This window comes from Haemaphysalis longicornis, unplaced genomic scaffold, assembly GCF_048455015.1.
Source record: "Haemaphysalis longicornis isolate Haplotype H1 unplaced genomic scaffold, Haemaphysalis longicornis Haplotype H1 scaffold_5, whole genome shotgun sequence".
Lineage (NCBI taxonomy): Eukaryota > Metazoa > Arthropoda > Arachnida > Ixodida > Ixodidae > Haemaphysalis > Haemaphysalis longicornis.
In genome coordinates, this window is record NW_027526385.1 from 85801437 (window position 1) to 85818254 (window position 16818).

At 46.3% G+C, this 16818-nt stretch overlaps 1 protein-coding gene across 1 annotated transcript in view; it reads left to right on the plus strand.

The window, feature by feature from the left end:
* Positions 1–16818, plus strand: part of LOC144138538 (uncharacterized) — a 39300-nt gene that overhangs the window by 15129 nt on the left and 7353 nt on the right. The window contains exons 5-10 of the mRNA XM_077670875.1: positions 4208–4335; positions 6024–6307; positions 8502–8646; positions 11028–11218; positions 13526–13717; positions 16008–16083. Of these exons, the coding sequence (XP_077527001.1) occupies positions 4208–4335; positions 6024–6307; positions 8502–8646; positions 11028–11218; positions 13526–13717; positions 16008–16083 (1016 nt within the window). The remainder of the gene's footprint in view (positions 1–4207; positions 4336–6023; positions 6308–8501; positions 8647–11027; positions 11219–13525; positions 13718–16007; positions 16084–16818) is intronic.

Genomic DNA, 16818 nt, shown 5'->3' on the forward strand with positions numbered 1-16818 from the left:
AAAAGTGTGAGGGGGAGGGTGCTCTCCAGCGGCGACACATGGCGAAATTGTGAGGGGAGGCAGTGAGAGAGGTGATGCCATAGCGGTGCATGCCACCCTCCCCCTCACACTTTTGCCAGATACTTGAACGAGCATCTCGTGCAAGCTCAGCGTACTGCCCTCCCCCTCACACTTTTGCCACACTTTCCTCCCCCATTTTCTCTCCGTTTGCGCTTGTTCGGTTACACCGCTGTTGCCGTTGCCGCCACCAAACCACAGTAGCGGCTGCCAAAGTGCTGCGCGCTAAAAAATTGGCCAGAGCAGTCTCAACTATTTCACATGCGATTTCTGCGCAGCCTACCTGTAGCAGTCGTATATGTCCTTGCTTTTCTCGGTGCTAGTTCTCTGTTGATCGTGAAATTTCAAGGTTTGATTTCCTTCTGCAGTGCCATTATTTTTGGTGCAGGCACATTCGTAATAGGAATGTCTGCCTGCGTGCGCAAGCTTTCATGCCTCATGGTAGCCACCTTGTGTAGCCTAATTCTTTCAAAGCCTTGATTACCAGTAAGGCGTTGGTTCAGCACCGCTCAACCTTAAACTTCAAAGCGAAGCAGGTGACTGGAGCAATTTTTTGGGAAGAAGCAGTGTTTTACTGTACAAAGCCTAATTTTTGAGCTAGGGAAGGGGGGAGGGGGGGGGGGGGCAGTAATGACGCAGTGCTTCTTGCGTTTGACAAGACACCGTAGTTTCTTGCGTATAACCTGCACCAATGATTGATAAATGTCTAGAAGAATGTTGGGTTGCAGGTAATGCATGAATTGTAGCCAAAGGCAGCTTCAGTGCAATGCGCACCATGTTGTAATGGATGTGTGACAGTTATTGCACTCTCTCTCCTGCTATATTGTAGCCTGCTTATTGTCAAACGCAAAATGGAAAGGATAAGTGTGTGGCATGGCAGTATCTATCTTTATTGTGAGCCACTTGGTGTTCCAAGATCGCGTGCCGTGGTTTGGGGGTGAGAGCATCAAACACAATCGTATCACAGGCGCGAGGGCTGGCACAATTGAGGAGCTTCTTACAACCTAGCAGCTAGCTACAAATAACCAGTTGGGCAGGCGTGCGTTGCCATACAGGAGTGTGGCTTTTGACTGCGTATTTGTTTTTGTTTTTTATTAGCTCAAGTTCCATTTGTGCCTGGTGGGGCTCAAAACTTTGCGTAGCAGAGTAGAGAGGAGGAAAATGCTAACCCAATAAGTGTGAGGGGAAGTGGTGAGGAGGCAAAGAGCCGACGAGAAGGTGTGGGGAGCACGTGCCTCAAGAAAAATGCTTCCCGTGGTTGAAATCACGTCCCTCGTGTTGTGAAAAAGTCGTCTATCCGATTGCACTGTCATCGCATTGGAGCACGCAGCATTTCCTTTGGGTTCGTAGCACGGGTGTTAGCGTTGAACACTTTGACTCAGTTGGAGTGGACTTTGGCAGTTTGGATTTTGGACTTTGGGAGGGTAGATTGTGGACTTTGATTTGACTCAGTTTGCATGGAAAAAGAACCATCTTTCTGTTAAGAAAGGGGCAGACCTAAGAAAAGCCAAATTAAACCTAGTGAAGACCACCAGCTCTGCTGTTTCCTCTTCTTCACGTCTCAATTGCGAAGGTGGACAATTTTTTTTTTTTGTATTTAAAGGAGTACTGACACAAAATTTTGGTGTTACGTTTTTTTTACTGCTATGCGTGCCTACCAGCTCACTAATCATGGAATGATAGATTAGGCTGCCGAGCGCAGCGTAAACATTCATTTACGGCGTCGTATATTCATGTCAATTTCGGTTTTGACAAAACGAACGCCGAGAGGCCGCCATGACAGGAGGTATCATGTGACGTCACCATTCTTGCCGTATCGCTGCCGCTCTGGAAGCGCGCGCGAGCGAGCACACACACGCGCCCCGACTGGCCGAGGTCTTCGCCGTCCCCACAGGCCCGGGCAGCATGACGTCAGTCCCAAAAACCATGACGTGTACACATGCCCGAGCAGCGTGCGCCAACCACAGCCAGCGCGTCGGCTTCGTCACGGGAGCCCCGACGTCGGCAGTTTGGGGCAAGTAGCAGATGATGTCATGTCGGTCCACTCCGGGCTTTCTCGTGCGGGCGAAGATTAAAATGGATTGTAAATATGTTTCGCTGAACGGTTGCTGTTGAAACTTGCTGGGAGATATCTCCTGATAAAAAGGAAGCGTTCTACATAGTTATCTCAGCTTTGAAATTTCGTGTCAGTACTCCTTTAAACTGCCATGCTCGCTACGGAAGTAATCGCATGGCACTTCATTTTTTTTTTCCCCATATGAAGATTGGAAGGTTGTCTTACACAATAAGTTGTGTGGGAAACGAGCAGGGACATGAACTTTGAAAGCCGACACTCTTTTGCGATGCTCGTGGCAACAGTATTCTCCGCGTCGCTTTATTATTATTTTTTTTTTCTTGCCACGTGGGTAGTAACAATGCGGCTTCGTGCCGTCAAGTTACGTTAATTTCCTCTACGAACCAGGGGAAGGGCAAGGAAGAGGGAAGCTTTTTTTTTTCCTGCATTTCATGCATTTCTCGGAAAGCATTCTTGGAATCCCAGGTGGCTGAGTGCGCTTCCTCCTCCAGCTGTTGGGCTCTTTCGCATTTTGCTTTCCTTTTTCCTTTTTCTTTTCGGACGTCTGGCTCACTGTCTTATTTTTGGCACTACGCCACCTCGTGGTGGCTGAGCCACTGAGGGTTCCCCACACCCCTTCCCTCTCCTCATCGAAGTGTGGAGAGGGGAGTATGGGGTGGTGTCCGCGCTATATTTGTGCGGAGGGGCTCCTCAAAATAGCCTACTCCCCGCTTGGGGGGGTGTGAGCGCTTGTCTGTGCACGCGTGCGACAGGGCATGAACCGAAGGAGGGGGAGGGTCGCCGAAGAGTTGGCGAAGTGCGAAAAAAAGTGATAAAACAAAAACAAAACTTAGAGGTGAAAATTTAGGCGAGGGTAGCAGAGAGGGGGAGGGCTGAAAGCGTAAACCGGGCACTGGTTTCAAACTCCCAAACCCGGAGAGAAGAGGAGTGTGCTGCTAGCTTTTTCCACCCCTTCTGGATCGACTCGAGAGGGGGCTGAGTCCGTCTATCTCTCTGCGCCGCTTTCGCCGTCGGCAACAACGCCTTGCGTCTGCTCTGAGGTAATCGACGTTTGAGCTCCCTGACACACTCTGGTGTGTTCGTTTGCGTGCACTGTGCCTTGGGGGCTCCGGTGTTTGATTGGGCCTAGAAGTGGTAAGTGGCTCCCGTGCGGCTTCCTTAAATGGGTCTTGCTGGAGGGAGTGAACGTCTTGGTTTGCGGTGGCGGCGGCGGGGGTGGGGAATTTATTTTTGCGGTTCATGTTTTTGTCTTCGGAGTTTGAAACTAACTGTGGGGCGGTGAGTGTTATTGCATGTTTGTTTTGAGGTTTGAGGCCCCATTGCTTGGTGGTGGTCCGGTGCTCTGCAGAAACTCGAGGCTTGGCGAAAAAAATAATTTAGACATTCTGCAGACTCTAGGCTGGTTGCAGATTTAAAACCATTGTGAGGTGTTTGTGTGTGTAGTTAGCTGAAGTTTACATTTGCTTTCAACTTGGTTGTTTCTTGGTCCCAACTTTGGTGGTGGTTCTAAGCTGCCGTTAGTGTTGCCTGCCTGAACGCAGGCCTAGGCCTTGGCTGGAAAAACTCATTGACAACCCTAGCCTCATTTTCAAGCATTTTTGGCTTTTTATAACATCTTTGTCGATTGTGATGATTTTTGTGAGCTTTTTTTTCCTTCACTATTTCAATATTTCAGCGGTGAGGCCTCTCTGCTTTTAAAGCTCGTGCGTGCAGCACTGGATAGGCTTGTAAATAGAGTCCCTACAATGTTGGTGAAATTTGTAGGCAAGAGTGGCAGTTACCTTGCTTTTCTACTTATTTTCTTGTACCACTATCAAGTGTTGGTATCCTTTGTGAATTGAGATGTGATTGTGTGGTTTTCAAGAGTATGCATTTTTGCTTTCTGGAGTCGTTGTTATTCTGCGTGATTGACAGTGGGGCTAAAGGGGAAAAGTTTTTTCTTTTTTTTTTTTCTTTTTCATGTCCCCAAGCCAAGGAATCGAAAAGTGCTACACACTCATTTTGGTCTAGTGTTTTTGTTTGTTTGTTTGTTTTTGTTTTCTCATCATTGTCATTTGCATGTGTGCTTCTTCGCAGGCCATTGGGTGGCACGCTTCAAACCTACTTTGAGAACCTCTCGCTCCGAGGGGAAACAGCACGGGGGCTCAGCTTTGGTGGCGGGGCTCCGTCGGACTTCATTCCCTTTCCTCCGTCGGGACAGCGGAGTGAGTACACTCTGGCTCGCTGTTTTTGAATCATTAGTGCAGTTGAAATGTTTAAACTTGAAGTTCGGGGTAGGGTAATAAAAAAAATGAAGGGAGCTCACACTGACGTGTAAGACTTGAATGTAGCGAAGCTGTACGCAACCTTCACGACCAACACAAAGGTTTAAATCGTGGACTGCAGCCGATTTGCTTCTTCTTTGCTGCCGCAACAACCTTTACTCCATCATTTGTGCTGTAAGTCTGAGGCTATTTCATTTTTTTTAAAGTAATAATCGTTGGACATCACCATGGAGGGGCGTACGCTATGACAAGTCTTTCTCGTTCCAAGCAAGTGTACCTACGATTACGACAAACACTGGCTCTTTTTTTTTTTTTTTTTTTTTGCCACTCTTGGCCACTCTGCCTAAGTGGGTATGCTTGGCTTGACAAACGTGCGCAGGGGACGCTGGGCGGTCGTCGTGAGGCCCGCGCTCAAGTGTGCGCGCTTGGCGATTTCTTGGTATTTTTAACTGCGGACACTAAAAATTACGATTTGTTTAACCGCATCACTGTTAAAAAATGCCGGAATCAAGCAAATATTGAGTGGTCAGATGTGTAGACATCAAATAGAAAGCATTTTGCCAAGGCAGAGAGGGAGCGTTGATTGTCGTAAGTTTTAAATTAGCAAAATGTTTATTCATTGAAACTAGAAGGGGGGGGGGGGGGGGGATTTAGAGCCAAACATTCTGTCTGCTGTTCTTTTAAAGCCTTCAAGGTTGCTGATACAGACGTAACTGTGCTTTTGATCATCGTATCTAAATAAAAACTGTTACGAATCGGTGCACACAAAAAACATTCGACCGTATTCAATTTCAAGTGTATTTAATTCATTACTAGCCTAACTACCTTATGAGGACTTGCAAATGCTTTAACATGGTCAGGAACTCCTGCTTTTTTATTGCACTGGCATTGCTCCACTTTTCATTACTGTTTCTATCTCTGTACTTTCAGGTAGCATTTTGTAAAAATGTGATGACGACCAGTAAAGCTTGCAAAAAAATGCTTCAGCATATCTCAGAGATGCTATGAAGATGCTTCAGCCCTGCGAAATTTTTTAATTCACACCAACAATAAAGCCTGAAATATTTAACTGAGCCTAAAGGTCGGGGCAAAACAATGGTATATTTATCGATATTTAATTTTGTCATTAGTGCTTAATACTTTTTTAACGTCTATAAGTACACGTTTTGTGCTTCCATGCCGAAATTCCTGTGATTAAGTAACATTTTTTTATTATAACAGCATCTTCTCAAACTTCTCGAGTTAAAGGATCATCATAGGTGATGGGGCACTGCAGTTTGTTTTAGAGTGTTAGTTCTTTGAAGATTATGGTTGTTGTATTTGAAATGTGTGCTGTTTGCTTACGGCAAGTTCGTGCACGGCTTAGCAAAGTATGCCGCAGTGTGCATACTTTACTAGCACATACCCTCGGATGTGTTGGCCAAAGCTTGAAAAAGAAAAGTCGTTTAGTGAAATATTACCAATTACATTAATCAATAACCAGTAGTAACCTTAGCTGACACTGAAATTCACTAATACCTGTGAGGCAGTGCCTTTCTCATTCTTTTCGTAAGTCATTGCTTCGGGCTGTGTTTTCTCTGTCCATGCTTCGAGCATGAAACAAGTTGAACTTCAAACTTTCCTTTCAGGTTCAACATCACCCGAACAGCGCCAATCAACATCACCTGAACAACGTAAATCGACGACACCCGAGCAGCGTAAATCAACGACACCTGAGCAGCGCAAATCGGCATCATCTAAAACCAAGAAGATGTCTTCAGAGGCAGCCGCAGAGACGGCTTCGGAGTCGGCTCCACGCCCGGCTTCGGATTCAGCAGCTGCCGACAGCAACGGGGAGCTGGAAGACCGACCTCCGCCCGTGAGAAAGTCTCGGCGGTACAGCGATCCTCCAGTCTTCTATCCTCAAGTCGATGTGAGTCCATTTTTACCCTTCTCGTCACTTCTATTTCGACACTAGAGGTTAACCCCTTAAGGGCTCATTAAACGAAAAAATTATGTTCCAAAACTACCAATTTTTTTTTATTGTGTGAAAGGCTGCAATAACACGTTCAAAACAGAAAAACATTTGCGAAAACATTTTATGGCAGATAATATTGTTTTATGGTCATTCCTCTCTCCACTACCGTAATATCCTATGCATGGGGCATTTGAGGAGTGTTCTGAAATTATTACAGACTCGCTGTCCTTATAAATGCCATCGTTATCTTCTTCATTTGAGGAATCAAACACAACTCCGACGTCCTCATTATTTGCGCTCTCATAATCTGAGGGAGGAAAATGTAGAATGCCGCACGGATGGGGCCACATGTTTATAACACGCTAGAAACACAAGGCACGCGTTCCGCCATCTAGTGTGCAAACTCTCATTTAATAAAAGCGCCAATGACAGAATCTGCGCTGCCATCTATGTTTTAAATATGAAGGCAGCATTTGATGAGCTGTGCTCATCAAAAGCGTTGTGGACCCAAGGCACAAAAGACCCATGACGACCACAGGTCGTCATAAGCAAAAAAGTGGCAACTGCTCATGACGAGCTCAGGGTGTCATAAGCCCTTAATTAATTAAGGAGTTAATAGTAGCTTCCATGTCTTTTTGTGCTTGTCGATATATGATGCATCTTTGTTTCCAAGTGAAAGTTTGTCAGTTCATTCCCGTGTTCCCTGACGGCATCCCCATAATCATCATTACCTCATATAATGAGATTTAAAAGAGAGACAGAGAAACTTTATTTTGAAACCCATGCCTAAAGGACTGCTTGGCTTCTTGGTTGGGTGACAGGGATTCGTCTATAGTCCTGGCGTGTTTTTAATGTGGTTCACAAGCGTGGTCCAATAGAGCTTTTCAAGCTGCTTAGGAGGAGTTTGTCACCGTTTTTTATGTTCCTATGAATTGTTTTGGGAAAGAAATTGACCCTGAGTTTTTTAGCGCAGCAAGTTTCACCCTATCAGGAATTAGTGGTACTTGTCGTTTGTTCTATTAGATGTTCCTCTGTTATCCTTTTAAAAAATTACGGTATCATTTCAAAGCAGCTGGTGTGGCGTGTAGCATCAATGGGAAGGGGTGGGGAAGGGATTAGATAATGACGAGTAATTACAAAGTGATGATGTCTGGGATTAGAATAGGCTGATATACCGTGTAAGGTGAGGGTTGAAGTGTCAAAGTCATACACGGTCATCTTTTTTGTATAGGAGAGTGCCCCTGTAGTTGTGTGTACTATTCCTCTGTCTACAGCTCTGGAAAAGCTATTATTGCGCAGTCTTTTGTTTCGGGCCAGCAGTGTAAGTATGAAACGGCATCCCTGAAAGTCTTAAAGTGTGGAAACTCCAGTGCTTCGGATTGTGCGAAAAGTCTGCTGTGGTTTGAAAGCTAGAATGAGCGAGTCGCTTGTCTGGTGCAACTGGTTGTGCTAGCAAACTTGTTGCTGTACACAGTCTTCTAGGCTTGTGTGAATATTCGATTGCTTCAAATATTGGAACGAATATTACAGTATTCGAATTTGCTTCGACCCAAATTTAAAATTTCCAATATTTCAAAGTATTTGAGGTGAACGGATATCAAAACTGCGTTCAAGTACTATGAGGAGTTTTAGTTTCGTTGGGCAAGCCGCAGTGCCATTGAGTGGAATAGGGGTAACAAGTAAGGATGTGTGCACCGCAAAATGTGCATGTTCGCAGCGCGCTCTTGGCACGAAAAACGAGCAGTTGCTCTAAAAACTTCTGCTTCACCCCACACTCTGCATGTTCACTGTGCGTCTGTGCCGGTGGCGGCGCGCAGCGTCTGTTGTGTGTTGACTGGTGCAGTTGTAGATGTGGTAGATTCTACTACGTGCCAGGCTTATTGATGGACGCACGATTAGCCTTAGCAGCTTCCTGCCACCTGTGTGCCAATTCTCCCTGTCGGTGTATATATGTGTATATAGTGTAAGTAAATAGTCGAACACACGGCAAGAATAATAACAAGGATGTTTACTCACGTATCGGCAAGGGACTTGCCTTCTTCAGAGTAAGGTTTACATGACAGTAATCACTGGTCGTCCTTCTTCACAGAGTGGAAGGGCCGATTTATTTATTGCAAATTGTTGTGTCATTAATCTTGTTTCGACGCAGGGTGCGGCCGCGTTGAAGGAGCTGGAGTCTAAGCTGGAAGGCGTCATTGACGACCAGGAGCGGGCAGCACTGAGGGAGCTTCACGAGTACCTGGTCACCGACAACGGGGCCTGGGCCCTAGGAACTCCGCAGCTGGACCTTTTCCGTACGTCTCTTTGGGGCCGCCCCACTGCTGTCACTTGCAGAAAAGATTCCTTGGAAACTTAATACCCCTGTCACACGGACACTTTCAATAATCCAGACTGAAGGGAAGTGCGATTGACTTTTCAAGCGCGCTCGCCGCACCGCCGCTGCTACACGGCATGTTGCAATCCCAATCGAGAAGTTGCGTTGGTTGCACACAAGAACGCCAGGTGGCGCCAAAAATGTATTTCGCAGCGGGTGTCTGGTAACTTTGCACGGTTGTTGGTATACGTTACTATATAAATGTTACCGCATGCTTATTTAGGTCGTTATTTGATACAATTTGTGGCATTAGTTGAAGTTGTCAACTTCTGTGCCATTGGACAGCGGGGACGAGAGTACCACCGTTTTCGTCCGATCGGGCTTCGAAACCTCAATCGTGCTTGGGAAAGCAGGATTGTGTTCGAGTGGGATCAGGCTCAATGGCGATTGAAACGGCCATGCAGCAGCGCCCGATCCGGATTGAGCTCGATCCGGATCGACTCAATCGTGATTGAAAGTGCCCATGTGACAGAGGTAAAGTCAGCGTGCTTTTAAGGTGAAGGCCTAGCGATTATCAAAGGCTTCTTTACTCCTGCATGACAGTTACATCTCTTTTTTCGCTCCTGTTTCTTTGTCTTTTGATGCGTATTACCTCAACAGGCAGCATCCCCACACTCAGTGCTCCACGTGAACCTGTCCTACTGATGGGCCGTGCGTTCACCTGACCAACATGCGCACCAGTCTGATTCTTGTTCCATTCTGGCAGGGTGTGGGGCCAGCACTGTGATTAGGGTGGTCGGTTGCCACTCTGGCGACCTGAGTTCAAATCCCACACGAACCAGACTTATTGTGCAGCAGAATGGTGAGTTGGGCTAGTTGGAGAGTTTGCATGTCGAAGCCTTCAAAAAGCGCAACACTGAAAGCGAGACACAAACGAAAGAACCACAGGACGATCTCTCTCTCTCAACTGAAGTTTAATCAGGAAACACGAAGAATGTAAACATCCCAATCGCCAGACCATGCATGCGTCAACAAAAAACAGGTGGGAACCCCAAAAAAGGAAAAACCGCCGAAAAACCCTGTACAGCTCACTAGCTGCCGAGATAAGCCATCTCTTTCACGTGTAAGGAAACAGATGCCTGACAGGAAACAGATCCGTTCCAGGTAAGCTAGAGAGGGGATGAATTGACAAGGTGACAAGCCACGTTGAAATTGAAGCTGCTGCCGACTACGGCCACTTTTCACATATGATGAGGCACCTAGGCTTTTGCCTTAAAAAGGCAGAAGTGGAAGACAAGACAACAAAGCTAGGGTCAAAATTCGGGAGACAAGGTTTGAAAAGCTGAAAGCTCAATCTCTCTTCCGTGAACTTCTTGGTATTTGTACAATTGTAGCCACAAATCTGTGGTGTCAGGACAATGTGAGGGAAGTCGTCAGTGTGGTCTTGGCTTGCTGTAAACTATCGTTTGGAATGTGAAGGATTTGAGCGTGGTCTTAAAACGAGAAATTTTTGTTGTCTCATGCAGGGATGAAAGTAACAAGGCCAGCAATTGTTTAGTTTCTTGTGCTGTAAAAGTGTAGTGTTGTCCTTAGAAAGTAGCTTCACTTTTCCATTTGTAGCCAGCCCCTGCAGGTAGGAGTGCTCCAAAATTTCCAGGTCCTAAGGAGAATTTTATCGTTTTCTGCTTCAAGACCATGATTCAGTGTCACATTCACAACTGCTCTTTGATCTCGAAAAAACAAGAGGCCCTCTGCCGCTGTTTCTGTAGTAAAAGGGCAAGGCACCCAGTGTGTTGAGTAACTACATGGACACAGAGCAGCAACATTGCTTACACATTGAATGGTTAGATGTTGATCGACAGCTTTCATCTAACTTTTCATGAGCCTGTTGTCGATCACTTTTTCTTACTGCTCAGTCTTTGGGCGCTCTCAAATTCAGTTCTGATGACCCCTTGTGGCTTTTCTAGTTCCACAAGCAGCATTCCAGTTATTACTGCGTACTTCCTTTATAAAGCAGGTTGGATAGCAGAGAGCATGATACACGTGTGAACTGGGCCTCCCCTGGCAACAACCCCACCCAACCGGTCACCTTCCCAGCCATCCCCTTGGGTGCGGTACGGGGCAGCCACTGTTATCTGGTGTACCTTCCCTGGTGCACCCCCGCGAGCCCGTTTCAGAGCCCCTTGGGTGTGGCAAACCTGGCCAGAAAGCAGCAGCAGCAGCAGCCCCTGTAAAAGCGGGAGGAGAGCCAAAGAAAGCTTTGCTGCAAATTAAGGCTACTGCACAGCGACCCAGTTGTGTTGGCCTGTTGGTGGGGACGTTCATTGTCCCGCTGCTTCTTCACCCTCCCCCAACCGACAGAGAAGCTGCTGAACGACCCGGGCCTGTCGTCGGCGGTGCGGCTGTCGCTGCTGCGGGTGCTGCAGGCGGCGGCCCTGAAGGAGGACGTCATCCTGTTCCTGCACCAGGACCGCAAGAGCCACTGCATCATGAGCTACGTGCACCGCATCGAGAGCCTGCCCCCCGACGAGCAGGACGAGGTGCTCAAGCTGGTACGTTTGTGTGCTCTCTCTCTCTCTCTTATTGACTCTGTTCCTGATAAGCTCAGCTCCCGTGATATTGTTTCTAGCTTCCTTTTTGTTCTTGGACGTTAAAACATGACTCTACAAAAACATCCAAAGTTGTTATAAACTTGTGAAGGCGTATTGTTAAAATATTTGGCACGGAATTTTAACCATGTCTGATGTAAGCCAGTGGGGGCGACACCTGTCCTCACGTTTTTGCTATTTTCTACCCTATTCCACGAAAGCTACGCTTAAGATTGGTGTGTTTGTATTCTCGATGAGCTAATCTATCAGTCAAAAGAAACTTGCCTAGCAGAAGAATTCAGGCATTGTACAGCTATGAATTTGGAGACGGGGGCTAAGATTGATTCCCATTTCACTTGATATAAAATAAAGGCAGTACTGACGAAGAGAGATGTTCCACTTCTCTTATGGTTACCAACTGATCTCTGAACTCTGCTATGTACAAGCCACATTGAACTTAAAAGAAAGACACTGGCCATAGCAAGTCAATTGGTAGAGTGCTGTACTCATGATACCGAAGTTCTGGGTAGATAACGGCAGACCTTTTCTCGGCTTAATTTCTTTAGACCATGTAGTCACAACACAATTTTAACTCAGTGAAGAATGGCATTATCAGCTTTCTGCAACCTCCTTGGTATGTTTATTCATGGAATCCCTTCTCCCACATTATTCTGTAGCATGCACACACATGTAAATATGTGTTCTATATTTCTCTCCTCTCTTACTGTGTCATGGAGAGCATTATGGTCTAATCCCATGGAGTAGCCTGCTACTCCATAGAGTAGCCTGCATGAAGTAGCCTGCGGTAGCCTGCTGCGGAGTAGCTTCGTTCAAGGCCATTTCTGGTCTACCAACGGGGAGAAAAATCGTCCTCTGTCTAACGACGACAATGATTGAATGGAAAGCTTTCTCGGGAAGGGTTACTGGGTTGTCGTCCGAGTCTGGACTTTGATTCATTGAGCTTTGACTCGCATGCAGTTTGGACTTTTGATCACAGCAGCTTTGACTTTGACCTCTCGCCATCTAATTTCACACCAAAAAAGTATAAAATTGTCGTCATTGCCATTAGACAGACGGGTACATTATTTTTCTGTCTTAATTTTGCATGTCCATGCACCCCTCTCCAAATCCAGGCTGCTTTGGCTGTGTCGGAAGGGCGCAGTCAAATATACGTTGGGATCGTAACACCAGAGACCCAGGTTCGATTCTGACCACGGGAAGCATTTTTTCTCGGGGTGCTTGATGACAACGATCACCATCATCGTCAGAGAAAGTTTGCTTTCCTACAGTGTGTTTTGTGGTGCGCACGGACGCCATCGGTGAGACATGGAAAACTTACTTTAAAAATAAGCAGCATGGGTGACGTGGGGTGTTTTGTGGTGTCTGTGTGTGTCACATTTTGTGTGGTGCTAGTGTTTCTGGGCATTTGTGTCCAGCACGAGAGAACAGCTCCTCACAGTGGGTGGACGGGACGTTAAAATGAGATGGAGGAACCGAGAACTAGCTGTGAGCACAGAAGCACAGAGTCGTGCCACTCCTCTACTTACAGGTTTCCAGGGTTATGCTCTTGTGAACACTCCCCAGAAGGTATTGTCAACACTGGTTCCTGTCCACAGTGGGTTGCCCTCACACTTTAAATTAATTTTCCAGTCATCTGTGTTTAGCCTGGGGTAAGAAAACCTTTAATTTTGCTATTTAGTGAAGTGGAACCCTAAGTAATAGCAATATGCAAAGCGAAAGCCTGGCTTAGCCTGGTTATACCTTGGTTACACTTGGTTAGCATGTGATTTAGTTGTTGTTATTATACTATTTGTCCGAAACCTGCCTTTGTCTGCTGTTGTAGTCCCGCTTCTAACGTTTTCCAAGTCGAACGGCTCGTCGGGTGATATCTGTGGGGTGGTTAGAATACCGCCCTCACTCTCATCCATTGCCAATGCATGCGGTGAGCCATGTGGTCAGGCGCAAACGAGCTGTGGACCGCTGAAAACGTGACCTTTGGTGAAGCTTGGCTTAGTGAGTCACGTGATGCATTGCCAAGGATACTGCGCAGTTGCGGTCAAATGAAGGCCAAATTGAGCGTGATGACAAAATCGCTCGATGAGATTAGGAAAGCTTTGCTTTTAATGGTATAGAGGAGGCGCAGGAACCTGTGGCCCATGGTTGTGGCCTTTGCATAGTGCCTGCACATAGTCTCGTCACCGACAGCTGGTCTAGACACTGGTGGTCCCAGCAACAAATTCAAATTTCCCTCCCTCTCCTTGGTGCACGCAGCTGTGCAACCTGTGCAGCAACGTGAGCAGCTACGACTGGCTGCTGTACATCTCCGAGTGGAGCGAGGAGGGCGGCCAGTCGTGCAACAACGCCAAGGCCACGGTGCGGGCGGTCGTCCAGGGCCTCCTCTGTGACCGGCCGGCCGCGCAGGAGCGGGCCGCTGCCCTCATGTTCAACCTGTCCCTGAAGGAGGTAGGTCGTCGGCCGCTACTGCGGCCACCTGACAGGGCTATCTTTTTCGGTTCAAAAACGTCAACACATTTCTGTAGGCAGCCTGGCTCTACCTGGCCTATTTTGTTCATCAATCTTTGGACGTTGAAAGCTTCCATGCAGCTGTGAGATCTATTTAAAAAAAAAGTGCCACATCCTCTCCACTTGTAACATTTGCCTTTGATTCATTTGATTTCCCCTGCATTATTGTGATACCACTGTAGGCATTTGTTTGCTGCCTTATTGTCCCAAAATTATTTTTTATTTGGAACATTGCGAGTTCTAGTGCAAGTCCCTAAACTGTTTAAATGTTTGGTACATTTGCCTTTATCAGCAAACCACACCAATTAGGCTTACGGCGCCAGTTGGGTGTGCACAAGTAGCTGGTAAATTGCCCTCTTTTTCTTCTGTTTTCCTCATTAGGTAACTTAGTTGATAAAATTTTGTGTTAAAATTCGCGTGAATATTGTTCTGATAAAGCAGTCCTTCAATTCCAGCAAAGTTGTTGTATGTTGTGTTCATGGTCCCTTCAAGGTGCCCTTATTCATTGATTGCATTCTCATAACACGCAGTTTCAGCGCATACCGTATTTTCCCGCGTATAACCCGCCAATGCATATAATCTGCACCCACACATTTAGGCCACAAATAAAAAAAATATCCCCTCATATTGCCCGCACATTTTCGTCACTGCTCTCACTGGAGCTATTGCTTGATCCACAGTTGTCACTGTCACACACAATATCATCTTTAGTTCCATACACGCTTTTTCTAACACAGCCTTTCTTAGAGCTCTTGCGAACTATTTCACCTGGAATCACCTTCCATGCTGTAACGATCCACTTACAAAGCAGCGCAGCATCAGGCCTACAGACACGGCTTGTCGGCGTTATCCATTCAGTGTAAAAATGATTGATGTGTGCTTTGAATGATCTAGTCAATGAAACATTAAGAGGAGTCGCCACCTACCATTCTTGCATAAATTCAGAATACACTTATTATACATCAAAAAGCTAAAAGTTAGAGACAGTTTACATTAAATTAAGCATCTAAAAATAGACCAATATGGTGGCGAAAGCCATTGTCTCATTTCAAACAAAATTCAACTTGTACCTAATCGTCATCATGGTGTGGAGCCATGTTTTCGTGGCGTTTTTCAGTATTGGCACTCACTCTTCACTCTTAGACAGCACTTTTCCTTTGCGGGACTCTCTAGCTGACTTGCCCGATATTTTTTCTTAGGTTGTTACTTATATTTTTGAGCTATGTCTGAAAAATGAGCACTATCAGTTGGATAAGAGCAGCTTAGTCGCTATTGCTGCTGTAGGGCCTCGCGGCACAATGCGCATCGAAGGAAATACCTCACGTATATTCTGCACCCCTGCTTTAACCCCGAAATTTTCGTGTTTTTGGTGCAGGTAATACAGTCCAACCTCGTTAATTCAAACTCCGAGGGGACAGAAAACCTGTGCAAATTAGCTGGAGTTCAAATTAGCTGGGGTCCCTTTGATTGGCAGTACATGCTACCAGTATTAAAAACGCATGCGCGGTAAAGTACTAGATGGCATTGACGTCCTTCAGAGTGCACTTTCAATAATTCTGTGCTGCAAAAGTATGGCATACTCAATTGTCAGTTTGAGATGTGAACCCGAAGAAGCAGGTGCATACTTTTGAACTACGATCTGCAGTGCATAGAAGTCGCATGGTTTATGCCAGCCGCTTCAGTGTACGCAGAGCAGGCATGCAGTTATGAGTTTTGGAAGCTGCGGAGGCTAGTGACGCATGGAACTTTTGCCTTTGGCTTCAAAAGTCACGAAAAGTGGTCTGTGCAGACGGGCAATATTGTTTGGATTAACAGTGCGCGTGTTTCGGGTTCGAATTAGCGAAAGTTTTCCTCCATTCAAATACACGTCACTCTGCCGGGACCAAGGCACCAGTTCGAATTATCTGTTGGTTCGAATTATGCGACTTCCAGTTAACCAGGTTTGACTGTACGTGCGAAAGTGTGGTACACATTTAGGGTAACAAGTTTAATTGCAGGTTTGGTGGAACCTGAGAGTTGTGTGGAGGGCTGATACCAGCATGTGGCTGACTGTGTGAGTGCGCGACAGTTTGTTTTTCGTTGCAAAAGTAGGCCTCAAGCAGACAACGAAGGTAACTGTTCTGGCGAACGGGAGTGGAACTCTGCCGTCAGGTGTGGTGCTTCTTGTCTGATATCAAGAAGGCCATGTTAACTGCCACTTCATTTTCTTTTTTTATTCCCCCCCCCGCAGCTATTTGACGACACGGCCACTGAGTTGTCCACAGCCATCCTACAGTACCTGCATGGAGACGTCAAAGAGGAACAAGGTGAGAAGGGCCTGTCCTCTGTCTTCGTGTGACTTCTTGCACACACCTTCCGAGGACTAGCGATAGAAACTTTAAGGAGCCCATGTGGCAGTACACATTCTTACGAAAAATATTCATCCTGGTTAGAAAGGTGCTTTTGAAACTTTGCTCCACTACTGTATCGGAATCAAGGGAGGTAAGTACAGTTACGAGGACGAAGATGCGGTCACTGTCCAAGTCAAGATGAAAACACAGAGACGTTTTGAGACCTGTGCGGAAGTTGTACGGGTCCCAAATGAGACCCATACAAGATTTGTACGGGACCCGTACAGAACCCCTATGAGACCCTACGGAAGCCATACAGGTCTCGAAACGTCTCTGTGTTTTCACCTTGACTTGGACAGTGACCTCATCTTCGTCCTCATCATGATACCCGATCAGACGAACTTTCGTCAAACTCGTGACTATGTAACCACAGTTAATCTGTTGATAAATTCCAAATCAATGTTTACTGTGTGGAACAAGCTGTGTAAAAGGGGTGGTGCTGCTCTGGAGTAATTGTTAATTGATTGGGGCTTCTTAATGCCAGCTGAGGTATTGGTGGCGCAGGTATTCTTACAAGTTGGCACTAAAGTATCTGTGGGCATTCGATTTCTCTCTGCATGGAATGTGTAAAAATTGGCTCCCGTTCAAACTGCTATCTTAGCAGTTTAATCCATGCTGTGCAGCATGGATTGAATAGGAGGAAAATTGTTG